The 16,001-nt window shown below is 53.0% G+C and overlaps 1 protein-coding gene across 1 annotated transcript in view; it reads left to right on the top strand.

Moving 5' to 3' along the window:
• Positions 1 to 16,001, top strand: part of Ksr2 (kinase suppressor of ras 2) — a 340,405-nt gene that overhangs the window by 187,246 nt on the left and 137,158 nt on the right. Inside the window, exon 5 of the mRNA XM_026386144.2 lies at positions 13,744 to 13,940. Coding sequence (XP_026241929.2) covers positions 13,744 to 13,940 — 197 coding nt within the window. The remainder of the gene's footprint in view (positions 1 to 13,743; positions 13,941 to 16,001) is intronic.

A 16,001-nucleotide genomic window follows, 5' to 3' on the forward strand; every position in this document is an offset into this window, starting at 1 on the left:
GCTGAGCCGCAGCCCCAGCCCTGAATGTGTTTTTGATATGGCTTGCCAATATTTTATTAAGGATTTTTGCATCAATGTTCGTTCAGGATATGGGTCTAGAGTTTTCTTTCCTTGATGTGTCTTTGCCTGGTTTTGGTATCCGGTTGACACAGGCTTAATAGAATGAATTTGACAGTGTTCCCTCCCTTTCTGTTTCATGGAATAATTTGAGGGGGACTGTTGTTAGTTCTTCTTTAAAGGTCTGAGAATCCATCTGGTCCTGAGCTTTTCTTTGTTGGAAGGCTTTGAATTGCTGCTCCGGTCTCATTGCTCCACGTTGGTCTGTTCAGGGTTTCTATATCCCGTGGTTCAGATGTGGCTAGAAGTCAGTCAGTGTCTTCTAGATTCTGCTGTTTATTGGAATATAAGTTTTCAAACTAGTTTCGAGTGATTTCTTTGGATTTCAGAAGTGTCTGTGGTGATATCTTAAGCTTCTTATTTCAGGGGATGTTTTTGAGTCAGATGACTCCCTGCTCCACTCCCTGACCCCAGGGTGAGGCCAAGAGGGAGGAGAGGTCAGCCCCCACCCTGTCCTTGGTGAATTGCATGGATGGAAGCCTGTCCCCCCACCCTGTCCCATCTGCTCCGGGGAGACTGTGGGAGTAGACCTCTGTGCCAATTTATCTTGGAAATTGTCTTTTCTGCAGGCAAGGGGAGGAGGAAGGAAACTTAAAAGAAAATAACCAGCCACAGGCCCGTGAAATCTCTGCCTCCAATCAGTCATCCTTTTTAATAATGAAGGCTGTCATGAGCCCTAGTTCAGTAGGAAATGATGGCCTGTGTAAATATTTGGTCTGTAACTGATTTATGGGTTGGGGAACAAAAAAATAAGATTAGTTGCTAATCACAGGGATGCAGGGAAGTCATCAGGCCCGGGAGCTGGCACTGAGCATGCCCCAGAGGCCAGGTCCCAGCTCGCTATCTGGATGAGCTCAGATGATGACATGGGGTCGCTGGCTGGGCTGTACAGAGGATCTTCACCTGGAGAGGAATCTTGGGCTTCCAGATTATTCCACGAGGCAGAGACATCTCTGTCTGTGTGCGAGATCAGCCTGTAGCCAGATGCCCAGATGCCCAGTTGGCTAGCCTGAAGCTTGGTTCTAGCTGGCTCACCTTGGAATGGACCACCTGGTGACTTCCTGTCTGCACAGGCACCTGATGCAATGAGAGTTTAGGTGATAACTCCGACAATAGAACTAAGGGTGAAGTCAGCCAGATCTGCGGTCACACCCTGGCTTTTCTTGAGTTGTATCCTGAGGCCATAACCATCCACCACCCGGGTGACCCTAACTGCAGAGTGAGAGTCTCAGCTGTTCCTGTGGCCAAGAGACAGCATGTCCCAGCGCAGCGCCTGGCCCTAGTCTCTCAGGCAGAGAGCGGGGTCTTGGAGCCGACCCTGGCAGTCTGACAAGTGTTGGGGATTCGTTCTTGGAGGAGGCCACCTGGGTTTCCTTCAGGCCAGCCTCCACTCAGCCGCTCTGCAGCAAAAGCTGCTTATTAGAAATACACCCGCGGGTGGGTACCAGCTCTGTGTCCCCTTCTGGCACAGAGCCAAGTGGCTCTCTCGGTGCCACGGGACACCTGCACCCTGGTGCCTTCGATTAACTAAAAGTCTCCACTGAGCCCTTGTCACATGCCCACCATGGACAAACACGTCCCGACCCTCCCCACCCCCACCCAGCACTTCCAGATGCCGGGAGAGGCCCACGCTTATGCGCTTATGGCGGGATCTGAAAAATGAGTGCGTAGGTCAGAGCCCAAGTTGGAGCCATGGAGAAGCAGAGAGCCGCGGGTGACAAGCCCCAGCCTGTCTCAGGGACAGCTAGGCGATGCCAAGTGGAATTCAGGGGTCACTTGGGCTGACTTGGACTGTCCTGCTTTCAGGTGAACCGAGGTCCTCTGAGCTCAGGGGTCGGTCGACTGGAGCCCCAGGGCCACATCAGCCCAGTGTTGTTGGACACGGTAGCGCTCCGGCAGGGACATTATATTGTCACAGGGCAGAGTCCTTCGTTGCCCCAGAGAACATGTGACTTGCAGAGCTTCTGCTGTTCACTCTCTGGACCTTGCTAGAAAACCACTCGGTGACCCCCGCCAGCAACACCTGGCCTTTCTTCGCTTTTTCCTCCCTCTGTGTCCGAAGCCGTGAACGAGGTGTCACGAGGCGAGCGGGCCGTGGAGGGACGATTTTCTCTTTCCCCAAATCATGTCTCCCTAGGAGGTCCGTGGGGTCTTTCCCATTTTTCTTTATTGGTGCCTGATGGTGGGATGTGTTGTGACGTATTCAACAGGCACACAGTGTGACAACATAACTTGCCAATATCACTCCCCAGTGTTTTGAGAGCTGATTTGTCACTCCATAAAGTTTGAACTTCACACACACACACAAAAAAAACAGTTTATATTTTGGTTCCTAAGACATCTCATATATGATTCAAGTACATAGGTTCATATTGTATACTGTCTCTATATGTATGTGTACACACACACACATATCACATATGTGTGTAATATGCATGTTTATTTCCTAGGAATTTGTAGACAACCATATGTATATTTATAATTTTTTAAAGATTTTATTATTATTACTTTTTGGTCCTAGAAATTGAACCCAGGGACACTTAACCACTGGGCCACATCCCCAGCTCTTTTTAATTCTTTTCTTTTCTTTTCTTTTTTTTTTTTGGTACCAGGGATTGAATTCAGGCACTCGACCCCTGAGCCACATCCCCAGCCCTAGTTTGTATTTTATTTAGAGACAGTCTCCCTGAGTTGCTTAGTGCCTTGCTCTTGCTGAGGCTGCCTTTGAACTTTTGATCCTCCTGCCTCGGCCTCCCGAGCCACTGGGATTACAGGCATGTGCCACTGTGCCCAGCCTATTTTTAAATTTTGAGATAGGGTCTCACTAATTGCTGAGGCTGGTCTCGAACTTGTGATCCTCCTGCCTCAGCCTCCCAAGTCCCTGGAATCACAGGTGTGCACCACCACTCCTGACAGCAACCACATTTTTATACCCATCAATTCAATCTGAGATTGCAGCTGGCAGCTGAGGTAGAACAGCCATTTGAGAAACAAAAATCCATCTCAAATTTGACCTTCAATTTGGTACTTCTTGAAAAAAAATAAAATAAAACATCATTAAAAATATTCAAGAACAATTGACCTCATCTTTCCATGTCTGTACCTCTGCTTTCAACTTTCTGTCTTAGACTAAAATAAAGAGGAAAACCTTAGCATAAGTCATTTTAAAATCATGTTTTTTTAATTATAAAAGATGGTTGTTACTCAATTCAACTGAAGGAGACAAGCTCCAGTATAACCAAGCATCTACCCCAGTCCACAGCCGCCAACCGGATCCTTCCAGAAGAGGTTTCTACCTAAGTCCCCCAGCTCAGGAGGGTTCAACTTAGGAGTTTTTGCAACAGTGCAAAATGATGTGCATTTAGTAGAAACCATACTTGGAATTCTGAAACTGGTCTTTCCCCGGGTTAGCAGTGGGTGGTGCCACCTCCTCTTGCAATGCTGGGTGGCAGCAGTGAGCTGCGGGTCCCAGTGGACCAGCACATCCTGGAGAGCTGGGCCCCAGTCGCCTCCTGCCCTCCACCTCATGGCCTGGCCCTGGCCCAAGCCACCCTCCTCTCCTGCCTGGGTGACCCCAGTGTCCTCCTTTCAGATCCCCAAATCCATTCTTGCCTCACCAGGGTCAGCTGCAGGTCAGGCAGAGTGACCTCTCACCAACAGAATCCCCTCTCATCCCCTGTGTTCTTAAAGCCCCCAGGTAGGCTCCTCGGCTCTCAGAACACAACCCCATCTCCTGACAGAGGCAAACGAGGATCTGCAGAGATCTGGCCCCCCACCTCCAACCTCACCTCCTCCTGGCTCCTCCTGGCTCTCCCCGAGGTGAGGTGACCTGCCCTGGCCTTGCTGAGGTTCATGGACTCTCCCTGCAGTTCTCTGGTCCCCTCTTCCTCCAAATCTGTGCGAGTCTGGCTTCTCCGTGACATTCAGGCCTGCCCGCCACATCCCCAGAGTCAACTTCTGCACGTGGCTCCTGGTGGTCTCACCCGTTGGCCTGGGTGTGGCTCTAGTCGGCCTTCTTTATCGCTACAGTCCACTTACCTTATTGTCTTAGTCATATTTATCGGGTCATTATTGAATTCATATTTGTCTTTTAAAGACATGGGAAGACTCATCCATGCACATATTTTTTTTTTTTGGCCTCTTCCCACCTTCCTGAATCATAAATGCCAGTGTTTCCCCTCTATCCTGATTCTTTTTAATGCCCACCTTGTTCCCACTGAACAGAGTTACCATGATTTCATTGACCTGTCCACGCTGGCGCGTACTTCAGCTGCTTCCCATCTTTTGTTAAGCGAAGTGGATCCCACTGTTGTAGGGAGACAGAAATCAAACTTGGAGCCAACAGGGGAGAGGGGAGAGAGCAACAGGATGGAGGGATTGATGGAACAGGAGATTGGGGCGCCCCTTCACCCCTCAGTCCCGGGAGCAGGCGAGGTTGAGGGCAGCGATGTCCAAAAGGCGTTGGGAAAGGTGCTCTAATCTGCTGTCTCTGCTGCAGCTGCCACTACCCACGTGTGACTTCGGGGCACCTGAACTGTGGCTGATAAACAGAATTTTAAATTTTATCTCAAAATTTTCAGATTGAATTTTTTTGCCGCTATCTAGAACAGCAAAGGTTTAGGCAAATGACTTTACGTTTACTGATGAAAGATATTTCCAGGGCCTGGCCCTGGAAGGGGAACGGGAGGAGAGGATGTTTGTTATTTAGACACCAAAGATCAAGAGACATTTTCCTCTGGAGGGACTGTGCATCCTAAGCAGGTTCTGGGGGCTCTCAGGCTGTTTTTCTGGATAAACACCTGAGGACAAGTAGTTTGGATGGAGTTCAGCACATGTGTACTGTAAAGGGTCAGGTAGTAAATACGATGGGGGCCAGAGGATCGCTCTCTGTGCAACCGACTTTGCTATTAGGTAGAAAAAGCCACAGACAACAGTAAATAAATAGGTTGGATCTTGTTCCAAGGAAACTTTATCTATTTAAAAAAAAAAAAAGAAGAGGGTGGGGAGCAGAAGGCTGGATAGGGCCCCTACTTGGTTCATGGTTCACCAGCCCAACTGAGTCTGGAAGACCCTGGAGCTGCCCATTTGAACTCTCAGGCGGTCCCCCGCCTTCACTGGGGCTTCCTGAGCCTCCACACCCAGCTCGGGGGTCAGCAGGGATGACCTGCACCTTGGGATTCTAATTTCTAGTGGGTCACACTGAAGTTGAGGGGTCTGCTGTGCTTTGTGACCCCCACCCCCCAACAGCCATTGAGTAGACTGGAAGGTGACCCCCTACCAGACTTTTGCTCCATGGCCAGGTCTGCGGGGCTGGACATAGGAAGTGGGGACATACGAAGGCCTCATCTTGTCCTCCCTTTTTGTCTCCAGAAGGGCCTGATCCAGGGCCCTGGGCTTAGAGCATGCGTGGTGGGTGTACGCCAGATTTGTAACCACGTCTCCGAGCTTTGGCTTTCTCGTCTACAGAGAGGGTGTTGCCATAGGACCTTCCTTAGAGGGTCGTTCTGAGGACCGCATGAGCTGATGCACACAGGGACAGGCACCTGGACACCAGTCAATGCCATCCATGGGAGGCTGTTGATGGCAGTGCAGGCTGGGATGGCTCTGGAGGATGCAAAGGAGCTTGTACTTGATCTGAGCCCTTAAGGATGTGCAGGGAGGCGGGTGGCATGCTAGAGAGAAGGATGGAGGAGCTCAGGTAGAGCAGGTTCAAGGTGAAAGGGAGTACCTAGAAAACAGTGGAGGTCGAGTGCCTTCACCAAGTAGAAAACTTCTTGGAATCAACAGATTCACCCTGAGGGAGGACCCTATCTGTGACACGGCTGGCCCAGGGCAGACCCCTGGTAAATTTCATGTGATTGTCACTACAACTTAGGGATGTCTCCCTCTCTGAAAAGTGAGGAGATCAGCTCAGAATGGAGAAGTAAATTGCCCAAGACCTCCCACTGGTATAAGGGGAGCTGCACTGTCACCCAGGGTCACTTGATTCTCAGTCCCTGCTGAACGGATCATGGTGTTACTGCACTGCCCTGGGCCATGGAAAACTAGCCTGTGCACTTCAGAGGTCCCCAGGAGCTGCTTGGAAATCTGCCACACTGAGAGCCACCGTCCCCCCAGCCAGATCCCACGACCACCTGGGAACTGATGCCTCCTGAGCCAGCCCGGTGTCTGCAGCTCAGTTGGTGGGACGGGGGCACACAGGTGGTGCCTCTTCTTTGGCCTCTGAGCACTTCTGCTATGTAGCTGGGGAAGATAGCTCTGCTTCCTGCAAGGAATCTTGTCCCCAGCCCAAGTCGCTATGGTGACCCAGCAAGGAAGATGACATGTGTGTCTCACCCAGAAAGCAGTTTGTACAGATGTCTGGGACCCAGAGCAGCGGGGAAGGTCCCCGGGCTGGTGCGGGGCTGGAATGGCGTCTCATGCCATCGTGGGGACCCAGGCCCTGGATTTGGACAAACTGGTCCAGGACATTGGTGCTGGATGGGCTCCGTTGCTTCACCGTGTAAGATGGAACTTAAGGTGGTGAGAACCCCCTGAGCAATCACCCAAAGTGTAGCTCAGAGGACTTTGCATACCAGGCATTTTCCTGGGCCTCGGAGACCACATTCACAAACCAGATGAAGATGGAAAATCTGTTCTAGTTGGTGGAGACCGAGAACAAAGGCAGAAGTGAACACCCTACAGATTATCACTCCATGCTGCTCAGCCCTGTGTGTCGCCCTGGTGGCTGTTCCACAAAAGGCAGCAGGTGTTTTTCTGATTTCAACCATGGGGCCAAAGCATCCCTTGAGATAAACACACGGTATTAGTCAGCTAGAGATGCTGTAACAAAATACCGCAGGCTGGGCAGCTTCAGCAGCAGACGCATATCTTCTCACGGTTCTGGAAACTGGAAGTCCGGGATCGAGGTGTCAGCAGGGTCAGTTTCTCCTGAGGCCTCTCCCCTTGGCTTGCAGGTGGCTGCCTTCTGAATGTATGTCACCTGGCCTTTTCTCCATGCTTACCTGTCCCTGGTGTCTCTTCCTCCTCTTACATAGACACTAGTCCTGTTGGATGAAGGCCCCACGTTTATGGTCCCGTTTAACCTTAACCACCTCTTTTAAAGACCCTCTCTCCAAATGCAGTCATATTTGGAGGGACCGGGAGTCAGGACCTCCATTTGGGGGGGTGTTATAACTCAGTCCAAAACACGCAGTGCTGGTGAGACCTCGAGAGGTTCTTGGGAATAAGAGCAGCCGGAGACGGGACACTTTGACCAACATTCTTTGCCCTTGGGAGAGCCCATCTCCATTCTCTACTTCCGCCAGCCGTGAACGAGGCTCCCATTCTCCGCCTTCTCACCAATGTCTCTGGTTTCCCATTCCGCACCCCTGCTCCCTGGCCGGCGCTGGCCTGACCGTCCTGGTAGGTTTGGAGATGCAGCTCACTGCAGTCTTGACTTGTCATCCCCTACTGACTGATTCCCTGGAGCAGGTTTAACGGCTTGTTGGCCACGCATCAATCTTCCTGGGAGAAATGCCTGTTCAAGACCTTTGCCCACTTTTTAATCGGGTTGCTTGTCTTTTTTTTTTTTTTTTATGATTGCTTGAAAAGAAAAACCTTCATCAGCTATAACTTTTATACAGAAGCAAAGCACACAGTTTTTTTTTGTGTGTGTGTGTGTATAGCTTGATGAATTTTTATCAGTAGATCCAGGTAGTCATCACCAAGATAAGACCAAGAACATTCTCTACCTTCCAGAAAGCTCCTGGGGTCCTCTTCCAGTCACGGCCTCCTCAAGGTGATCACTGATCTGCCCCTCTCTTGCCATTGATTGGTTTTGTCCATTATTTTATGTTTTCTTTTGGGTACCAGGGATTGAACTCAGGGGCACTCACCACTGAGCCCCATCCCCAGCCCTATTTTATATTTTATTTAGAGACAGGGTCGCCCCGAGTTGTTTAGCACCTCCCCATTCCCAAGGCTGGCTTTGAACTCGGGATCCTCCTGACTCAGCCTCCTGAGCTGCTGGGATGACAGGTGTATGCCACCGTGCCCAGCTGTCTTGCCCATTCTTAAACTTTCTATAAATGAAGCCTTAGTTCTGTTTGTTCTAACAAAATGCCACAGACTGGATGATTTGTAAATAAAAGAAGTGTAGTCTCAGTTTTGGAGGCTGGAAGTCCACATTCAGGGTGCTGGCATGGTCAGGCTCTGGTGAGGGCCCTCTTCTGGTCTTCTCTTTGGATTCTCTGACTTCTCTTTGGATTCTCGCCTGGTGGAAAGAGGAGTTGGGTCATGTGGCTGGGGTGGGAGTGTGTAGAACTGGCTCTTGATCTTGGCTCTGCTGCAGGGGGATGCCTGCTTTGAGTCAGGTGCTGAGGATATAGGCCCTTCTTGTACGATAGGCACAGTCCATAGGGAAGAATATGCTCATCCAGCAGCCACGGGAATAAGTGCAGAATTCTAACGAATTCTATAAGAAAAGGCAGGTGCTGCAGGAAGCACTTTTTAGAAACCTGGCTTTGCCTGTTGAGCAGAGATACTTTGTAAACAATCAAAAGAGGGATCTGATTGTTCAGCCATAAAAAAAGAATGAAGCCCAGATCCCAACCTGCACACAGGTGGACCTTGGATGCTTTTCTGCTCCGTGAAAGAGGCCAGACACAGAGGTTCCCTTAGCGTGCGGACCCCCTCTGGGTAGTTCACATATTATGATCCCAACTACATGAAATCTCCAGAATCAGCCCATCGACAGGGATAGAAAGCAGACCGGGGGTCTTGGGGGGCTGGCCAGGAGGGGACCTGGGAATGAGTGGAATAGGGGAAAGGCTTCCTTTTGGAGAGATGAATGTCTGACTAGGTGGAGGGGGCGGTGGTGCAACAGGTGGATGTGCTGAACGCCTCCGGATCGTTTGCCTTCAAGTGGTTAATTGTTAAGTTATGCGTGTGAATGTCATCATCTCAATACAGCAAAAAGTGGCCCAAAAAAGGGGAAAAAATGTGGACCTGAGATTCTAGGAAGGACGGGTCGGGCAGCAGCTCAGGTGGGGGAGGAAGGGAGGAAGGTGACTTGGAAATGGAGCCTCGTGAACCAACTGACAAAGGATCTTCGTCATTCTCAGGATCCTTTTAATGACCCTAATAATATCCTCACAGTCCTGGGCTGGCCCACGTTCATTAGGCATCAGGGAAGGGGCGGCACTTCCCCAGCTGTGGGAGAGCCTCTGCGGACTCGACCTTCCTCAGCATGGACGCCGGCCCCTGAGCGGGGTGTCTTTGCTCCGCTCCTCCTGGCTCTGGGGCCCCATCTGGAAAGCCCTACGGCTCCCCCAGGGCGGAGGTCCCAGAGGCTGTCTCTGCCCCTCCCAGGGTGTCCTTGGCCCCGTTTCCTGATAGGCGACTGGTGCCATGGACGGGGACCACTCTGCACAGACCGCGGGAGGCGCCGTCCTGTGAGTGACACCCGCAGCACCTCCCGGGAACCTCAGCTCACGGTCACCAGGCACAGCACGTGTGGGGCGCAAGGGGGGATGGTGAAGGCGGAGCCCATCTCGTCGTCTGTGGAAGCCTCCTTCGCGCAGGAGGGCCGTGGTGGGACTTCCTGCCACCCTGCTCTGGCCACTCATCCCCCCGCTTCCTCTCCCATCGCTCTCCTTTCTTTCCTTCGGTCCCTCTTCCCACCCTACAGTCCTCTCTTTCTTCACTATGTCCGTCCATCTGTCCATCTTTCCTTCTCCCTTTCATCTCCGTGTCCATCCACGTGTCCATCCACGTGTCCATCGACCCCTCCTCTGCTCCATCCGTGGCCACCAGTTGGGAGACAGCCTCTCGGACGCCTTGGATCTTCTGCTAAGTGCCTGCTGGTCAGAGCTGGTTCTCTCCGGAGATCTGTGTGGCCTCGCTGCCTGGTGGCTGGGCACCTGGAGGCTCCCTTGGGTGTCTGGGAGATGACCGTGGCCTCCCTGGGTCTGGCTGAGTCCTCCTCACTCATCAAGGGTGGTGGTGGTGAGGGGGTTGTTGGGCGTTTCAGATGAAAAACAAGAATCGGCTTGGGTTCCCGGCTCTTCAAGGCTGTTGCCATAGCTATAAAGTCACGTGGTCCCAGCGGGTCATGGTGAGGTCGGTAACAGGCTCGGGGACCCTGCGCTTCCTGTGGGCTACCCCGCATCCTCACAGTAGCCTCTGGGTGAGGGGCAAGTCTTCTCCCCACTGCCAGGTGAGGAAACCGAGGCTCACGGAGGGAGGTCACTGTCTTGAGGTCCCCATCAGGACTAGTGCCCCAATCTCCCCCATCCCAAAGCCTGTGAGCTTAAGCACTAGATGGCACTCCTTTGGGGTTGAGGCTTCCTTTATCTTCACCACTGGACGCTCATGTGGAATGAGACGCCCCCCCCTGCCTGCCTCCACCTGCTTCCCTCTCCTCCACTCTGGGCAGGGAAGAGTCAGTCAAGGAGAGCTGCTGTAACAGGAAGCACCTGTCTGGTCCTTGCCACAGGCCCCTGGGGGAGATAATAAGCAGGGTTGGCAGCCCCGGTGCCTTGAGGGGGCGACTCTGCAGGCACACTGGGGCTCCTTCAACTGCAGAGCAGCAGGCCTCCTGGAGAGCGTGACTTTTAGGCTGCCTGAGTTTTTAAATTAACAGTTTTCCTTGGCTCTTCCATTCAAGGAGGCTTTGCTTTGGCCACCAGAGGGCGCTCCGCCCCCGGCTGCACAGGGTGGGGTTTGGGAGAGGTGGGCAGGAGGGGTGAGGGTAGTTGGGATGCAGTTTTTAACCAAGCACCCTTCAACCAGCTCCTGGGGACGGGGAGACGCGTTTCCAAGCCAACTTTAGGGGTGCTTTTCATTCATCTGGTGCCAAACTAGGGGCTGAGGGATTCAACCATGGGAACCCCACGGGTTCCTGCCCTCAAGGAGCCTACGATTGAAATGGAAATGGAATGAGTGACACGTGGCCCGTGCCAGAGCGATCATTTAGGAAGCATCCAGCGACCACCTACTATGTGCCAGTGTCTGCGCTGATTGCCAAAGATAGGAAAATGAACTCTACGGGGTTGTTGCTTTCCGGGGGCTGAGATGAGAAATTGGAAAAACCCATTTGGAAAAAAAAAAAAAAATAGAATAGAAAACTACAGTCCGACAGATGTGGGGAACCGGGAATAACCATGGCCGCGTGGTGTCAACCCAGGCTGGAGGGACGAGGGAGCACTAGAGAGGGCTCCCTGCAGGAAGAGTGGCCAGTCCATGCTGGGAGGGACTGGGGTCTCGGAAGGCTTCCTGAAGGAGGTGACATCAGAGCTGAGCCGTCGAGGACAAAGAGGACGAGAGGGTGTTCCTCCTGGTGGCGGAGGCTCATAAGCCAAGGGTGAGAGGGTCAGAGGACATTAGGAACAGTAGGAACATTCCGTGAGAGGCCATCTTGCCATCTTGCCCTTCCTCTTTAGTCGCTCAAAACTGAGAGGGCTCGGAGCAAGAGAGGGGGAGAAGGACAAATGGAAATATCTATGTGGGGTTCTGGGGTATTGTGGCGAAGTCTTCCAAGAGAAGAGATGGAGGAGCCTTCCGGGATTCTGCTAGAAGTCAGAGACGTGGGCTCAGGGTGGACAGTGGTCTGGAGTCAGGACTGACGGGGAGAGTCTGGTGTGGATACAGTTGAGAGACGGGCCACCCTTCCCCTGCCCTTTCCCTATCACCTGTCCTTTCTCTGTGTCCTTGTCAGTGGAGAGAGGATAACATGGCATCCTCCTAGAGGTCATGGGGAGGCTTGGAATGAGACCTGAAAAACCCCAGACTCAGCCCCCGGGACACGGTCTGTATTCAAAGTAGCAATAATAGCAGCCGCGGTCGGTGCTGTCATTAATCTCTGCCTGGTAAACTGGACAGGTTTTAAAATGTCCATACCTTGTGTCGAGGCCTCTCGAGATGCCCTCTCTGAGCTGCAGATCCAAGCCCATCAGCACCTGGCTGGAGTGCTTCTGCTTTTAACATTTCCTCGCCGTCTGTTTCTCAGTGTGAAGGGTCCTGTTGGAAATGGAACCACTTCACCTGCTAATTATCTGCTTGCAAGGAAGACGGACAGAGAGAAAATGTGGATTCAAAAAGAATCCTGAAAACCCTGGCGTTTTTATTTATTTGAGCATGGGACGTTGCGTAATCGCCAAGCCCCTCACCCCCCCTCTTTTGAAATTTTTAGACATTTGAAGAATATGTTTGATTGAGCCCAACCTTGAGTGCGTACAAAAATATCATTCGTAAGATAGTTGATGATAGTTGGCGATAGTAAGACAGTTGGCTTCTGATTGGATATTAACCGTGGTAACACATTGCTGTTAATTAACTGTTTAAATATCACACCGTTTCTTTCCTTCAGAGAGTTGTGATGAATTTCCTGATGTTTACAATTCCGTGCACCCTGCCTTTTTTGCAGGGTTTTGCACGAATGCACTCTGTGGTAGACAGGGCAGACGCCCACTCAGCCCATCGGGGTTACAGGGTTGAGGTCAGGTGTCCCTCTTCCGTCTTCTCTCCAGTGGATTTGGAGCCGGCCATCGGTCAGAGGCTACGGGCTGAGGGGGTTCTGGGACAAAATCCTCAGTACCTTTCTTCATTTTGCTGTTTCGAGATCATTCAACAAATATTTAAGTTCCTGCCCAGTGCGAGTCACTTGCTAGGTATGGGGGTTTGGTAGCATCTCGCATCTCCCGGGTCTCAGAGAGTCTCTGAGCTTAGGACCAAACTTTCTAGAAGTTTCCACATGGTTTTAGTTGCATATACTTCAAAGGAATCCTCAGAGGGATCCCCATGGCAGATAACAATCAGGATGGATCCCGACACTTCAGACTGAGTAATTTCCAGGGATTATTTTATCTAATCTTCTCCACATCCTGGCAAAGAACTCTCTGATGGATAAGAGAGTGAAGTTGGCGGCGTGAAAATGACTCGCCTGAGGTTGGTGAAACCAGCGTCAAAATCTGGGGAGTGTGGCCCTGTTCACCAGGATACCCTCCCCCGCCACATGTCCCCACCCCCAGCCCCCAAGGGATGCTGGTTGCTCTCTGGTGGGCGCAGGGAGGAGGGCTGGGGGCACCCAGGGCCCACACATCTCCTGCAGCTGCCCTTGAGGGGCCTCGTGGGGTCCAGCCCACAGTGTGGGGGGCCTGCTTCCTTCTGCACCCCCAAGATGGGTACCATCCAGAGCTCCTGGTCGGGGATGGACCGAGAACCAGTGGGGGGGTGCCCAAGCAGGTTGTTCTCCTATGGATGCAGGGCAGTGACTTGGGGACTGACGTCTCGGATGGGGGTAGAGGCCACCTTGACACAGACCTCCTGAAGGCACCGAGGTCCACTTCTTCAGACACCAGAGGACAGTGTGGGGCTCCTGACCCTGAGAGCTCAGAGGGTGAGGGGAAGATGCCCTTGGCCCTGGGCTCTGTAGAGCTTCTTGAGGGAGCAGGGTGGAAAGGATGGCTGTCCCCTTAGCTGTCCTCCATGGTGCCCCTCCACCCGGCCCCTTTCTCTCTTCCTGGATGCTGTGGACCTTCTCCTGTCCCCCTGGGGGTTGGGACCCTCCAGGGGGAGACTCGAGCCTGGCCCTAATTCCGTGCCTGGATGGATACATTTCCCTGTGGTCTTCTGTCTCCCTCCCAGAGCCAAGAAGAAGAGCAAACCCTTGAACCTCAAGATCCACAGCAGCGTGGGCAGCTGCGAGAACATCCCCTCCCAACAGCGCTCCCCGCTGCTGTCCGAGCGCTCCCTGCGCTCCTTCTTCGTGGGACACGCGCCCTTCCTGCCGTCCACCCCTCCTGTCCACTCGGTCCACACCACGGAGGCCAACTTCTCCGCAAGTAAGTCACCGCCTGGGGCTGCCCTGGCTGGGGGGAGGGTTGGGGACAGGGCGGCCCCCTCTGGTCCCCAGCACTGCGGCTCTGTGGGCCAGGTGCGGGCGCTCTGTTTCCCTCCGACACTCCTAAATGGCTCCTTGATCCAGGCTCAGCGAGGCCTCCGCCTCCCCTGCGCACCTCTCACGCCCCTCTGGGTGGTTTTGAAGGGGGAGTGATTGGCAGGTGATCATGGCCGAGTTCCTGCTCTCTGATCCGCAGGTGTGGAGGGTGACAGAGGAGCAGCTTTGCTCTCCATCGGGTTTTTCTTAGCCCCGGGGACCAGGCGGCTGTGATGAGGCAGTGTGTTCTTTCCTTAGCTCGGGTCACCGCGCCTAACCTTTGCATCTCAGAGATATATTCAGGTTCCAACTGGGCTGAGCATGGCCTGGGGTGGTTTATGTTTTTGCTCTCACCAATTTTCTGCCGGAGACAGAGTTGTTATTACTCGGAGCGGAAATGGAAGTTTCTGGAGATCAAGGGCCGACGGTTCAGAAGGCTTTTAATCTCCTCTGCCCAGAGGCCCCTTGTGATGAACGGACGGGCACAGGCACGGTCAGAGGGGAGTCCCTTGAACTCAGTCCGGCCGGTCCTCTGGCCAAGAGAGCAATTTTGATTGATTGGTTTGCTCAGGAGAAGGAGGGGGCCGCTAGACGGTGGAATAAGTGACCCCTGCCCCTTCATCCAGCCACGGGCTGTTCACGACTTGCTGTCACTCTGGATGAATGAGAGGAATGTTTACTGAGCTAATCACCCACCCTCAGGAGCTCTGAGTTCTTGCAATTATTGATTGGATAGGTGGATTGTTCCCATTGTCCAGATGAGCAAACCGAGGCTCTGGGGCAGCAGAAAACTCACCCAGATTCACACAGCTGTCACGCACTTGAGCTGGGACTTAAATCGGGTTCTTTCTAATGCAGAGTAGATCGGTTCAACCATCAGATGTGATTCGAGAACCTAAATCAATCCCCCCAAGAAGGTCTTTCTCTAAATCTGGGAGTTTTATTTGTTGATCTACTGACGTGACGTCTGACATTCGGCTGGATGGCGAGGCTGTCCCCCGGGAGTGAGCCTGGTTCTGATGTGTCTGACCTCCAGGGAGGTGAGAGTCTCTCTGAGCCTCGGTCTCTTCCTCTGTGAAATGAGGATGATTATAGGTTTGCCACCTACGCGTCGTGAGGACCACCTGAGCTCATGCCTGTCGGGCATGACCTTGTCCATAGGGCCTGGCACACAGTAAGTGCTTAATAAATGGTAGCTGTCGGCATGTGGCTTCTTAACTCCTTTCTCTGGTGTTTACAGCCTCTGGCCCCCTGGCTACTGCGGCTCAATGCAGTCTCCCCCCTTATAGCCCTAAGAGTGCTTGGAACTGACCTTGGCATGACATGGGGCAGCCGCTGTCTGTCCTCGGGGGTCACTATCCCACGAGTGAACATGAGGACAGTCCCCCTGGGGGTTGACTAGTGTTCTGCACGTGAGTTTGGGCCAGAGTAAAGACATCTGGGTAAAAAAAAAAAAAAAAAAAAAAAAACCCCAACCTTCCCGACTGCACCTTTGGGTCCTGCCCCTGGCAAGGGGTCTTTGAGGATCCTCCATGGCTCCTGTCTCTCTGCCCCTGCTCTGGTGCCCACTGAGAGGGAAGGTCGGTCTGTCCACCTTGGGCAGCAGCCAAGACCTTTATTCAAAGGCAGCTCCCAGCACTTGGCCCCTGGACCTTCCTGGCCCTTGTGGGCGAAGAGGTTGTCCTCTGAGCTCCTGAAAAGGGACAGGATGGCATTGGCGTCCCCGCGGGCGGAGCTGGGACCCCTGGGACCAGCCCCACATCCTTTGATGCAAAGGAACAGCAGAAGGACAGACAGCCTGGGGGGTGGGATGGGCTCCAGACGAAGAAACAGGAAGCTCTCTGCTGGAGCCCCACTGCCACCAACGGCCTGTGTGTCCTCGTCCCTGCTGGCCGGGTGGACGGTCCTCACGTTCAGACTCCCCGCGCTCTGGGAGGCCGGCAGCGAGCGCTGTTCCAGTTTACAG

This window comes from Urocitellus parryii, chromosome 3, assembly GCF_045843805.1.
Source record: "Urocitellus parryii isolate mUroPar1 chromosome 3, mUroPar1.hap1, whole genome shotgun sequence".
NCBI lineage: Eukaryota > Metazoa > Chordata > Mammalia > Rodentia > Sciuridae > Urocitellus > Urocitellus parryii.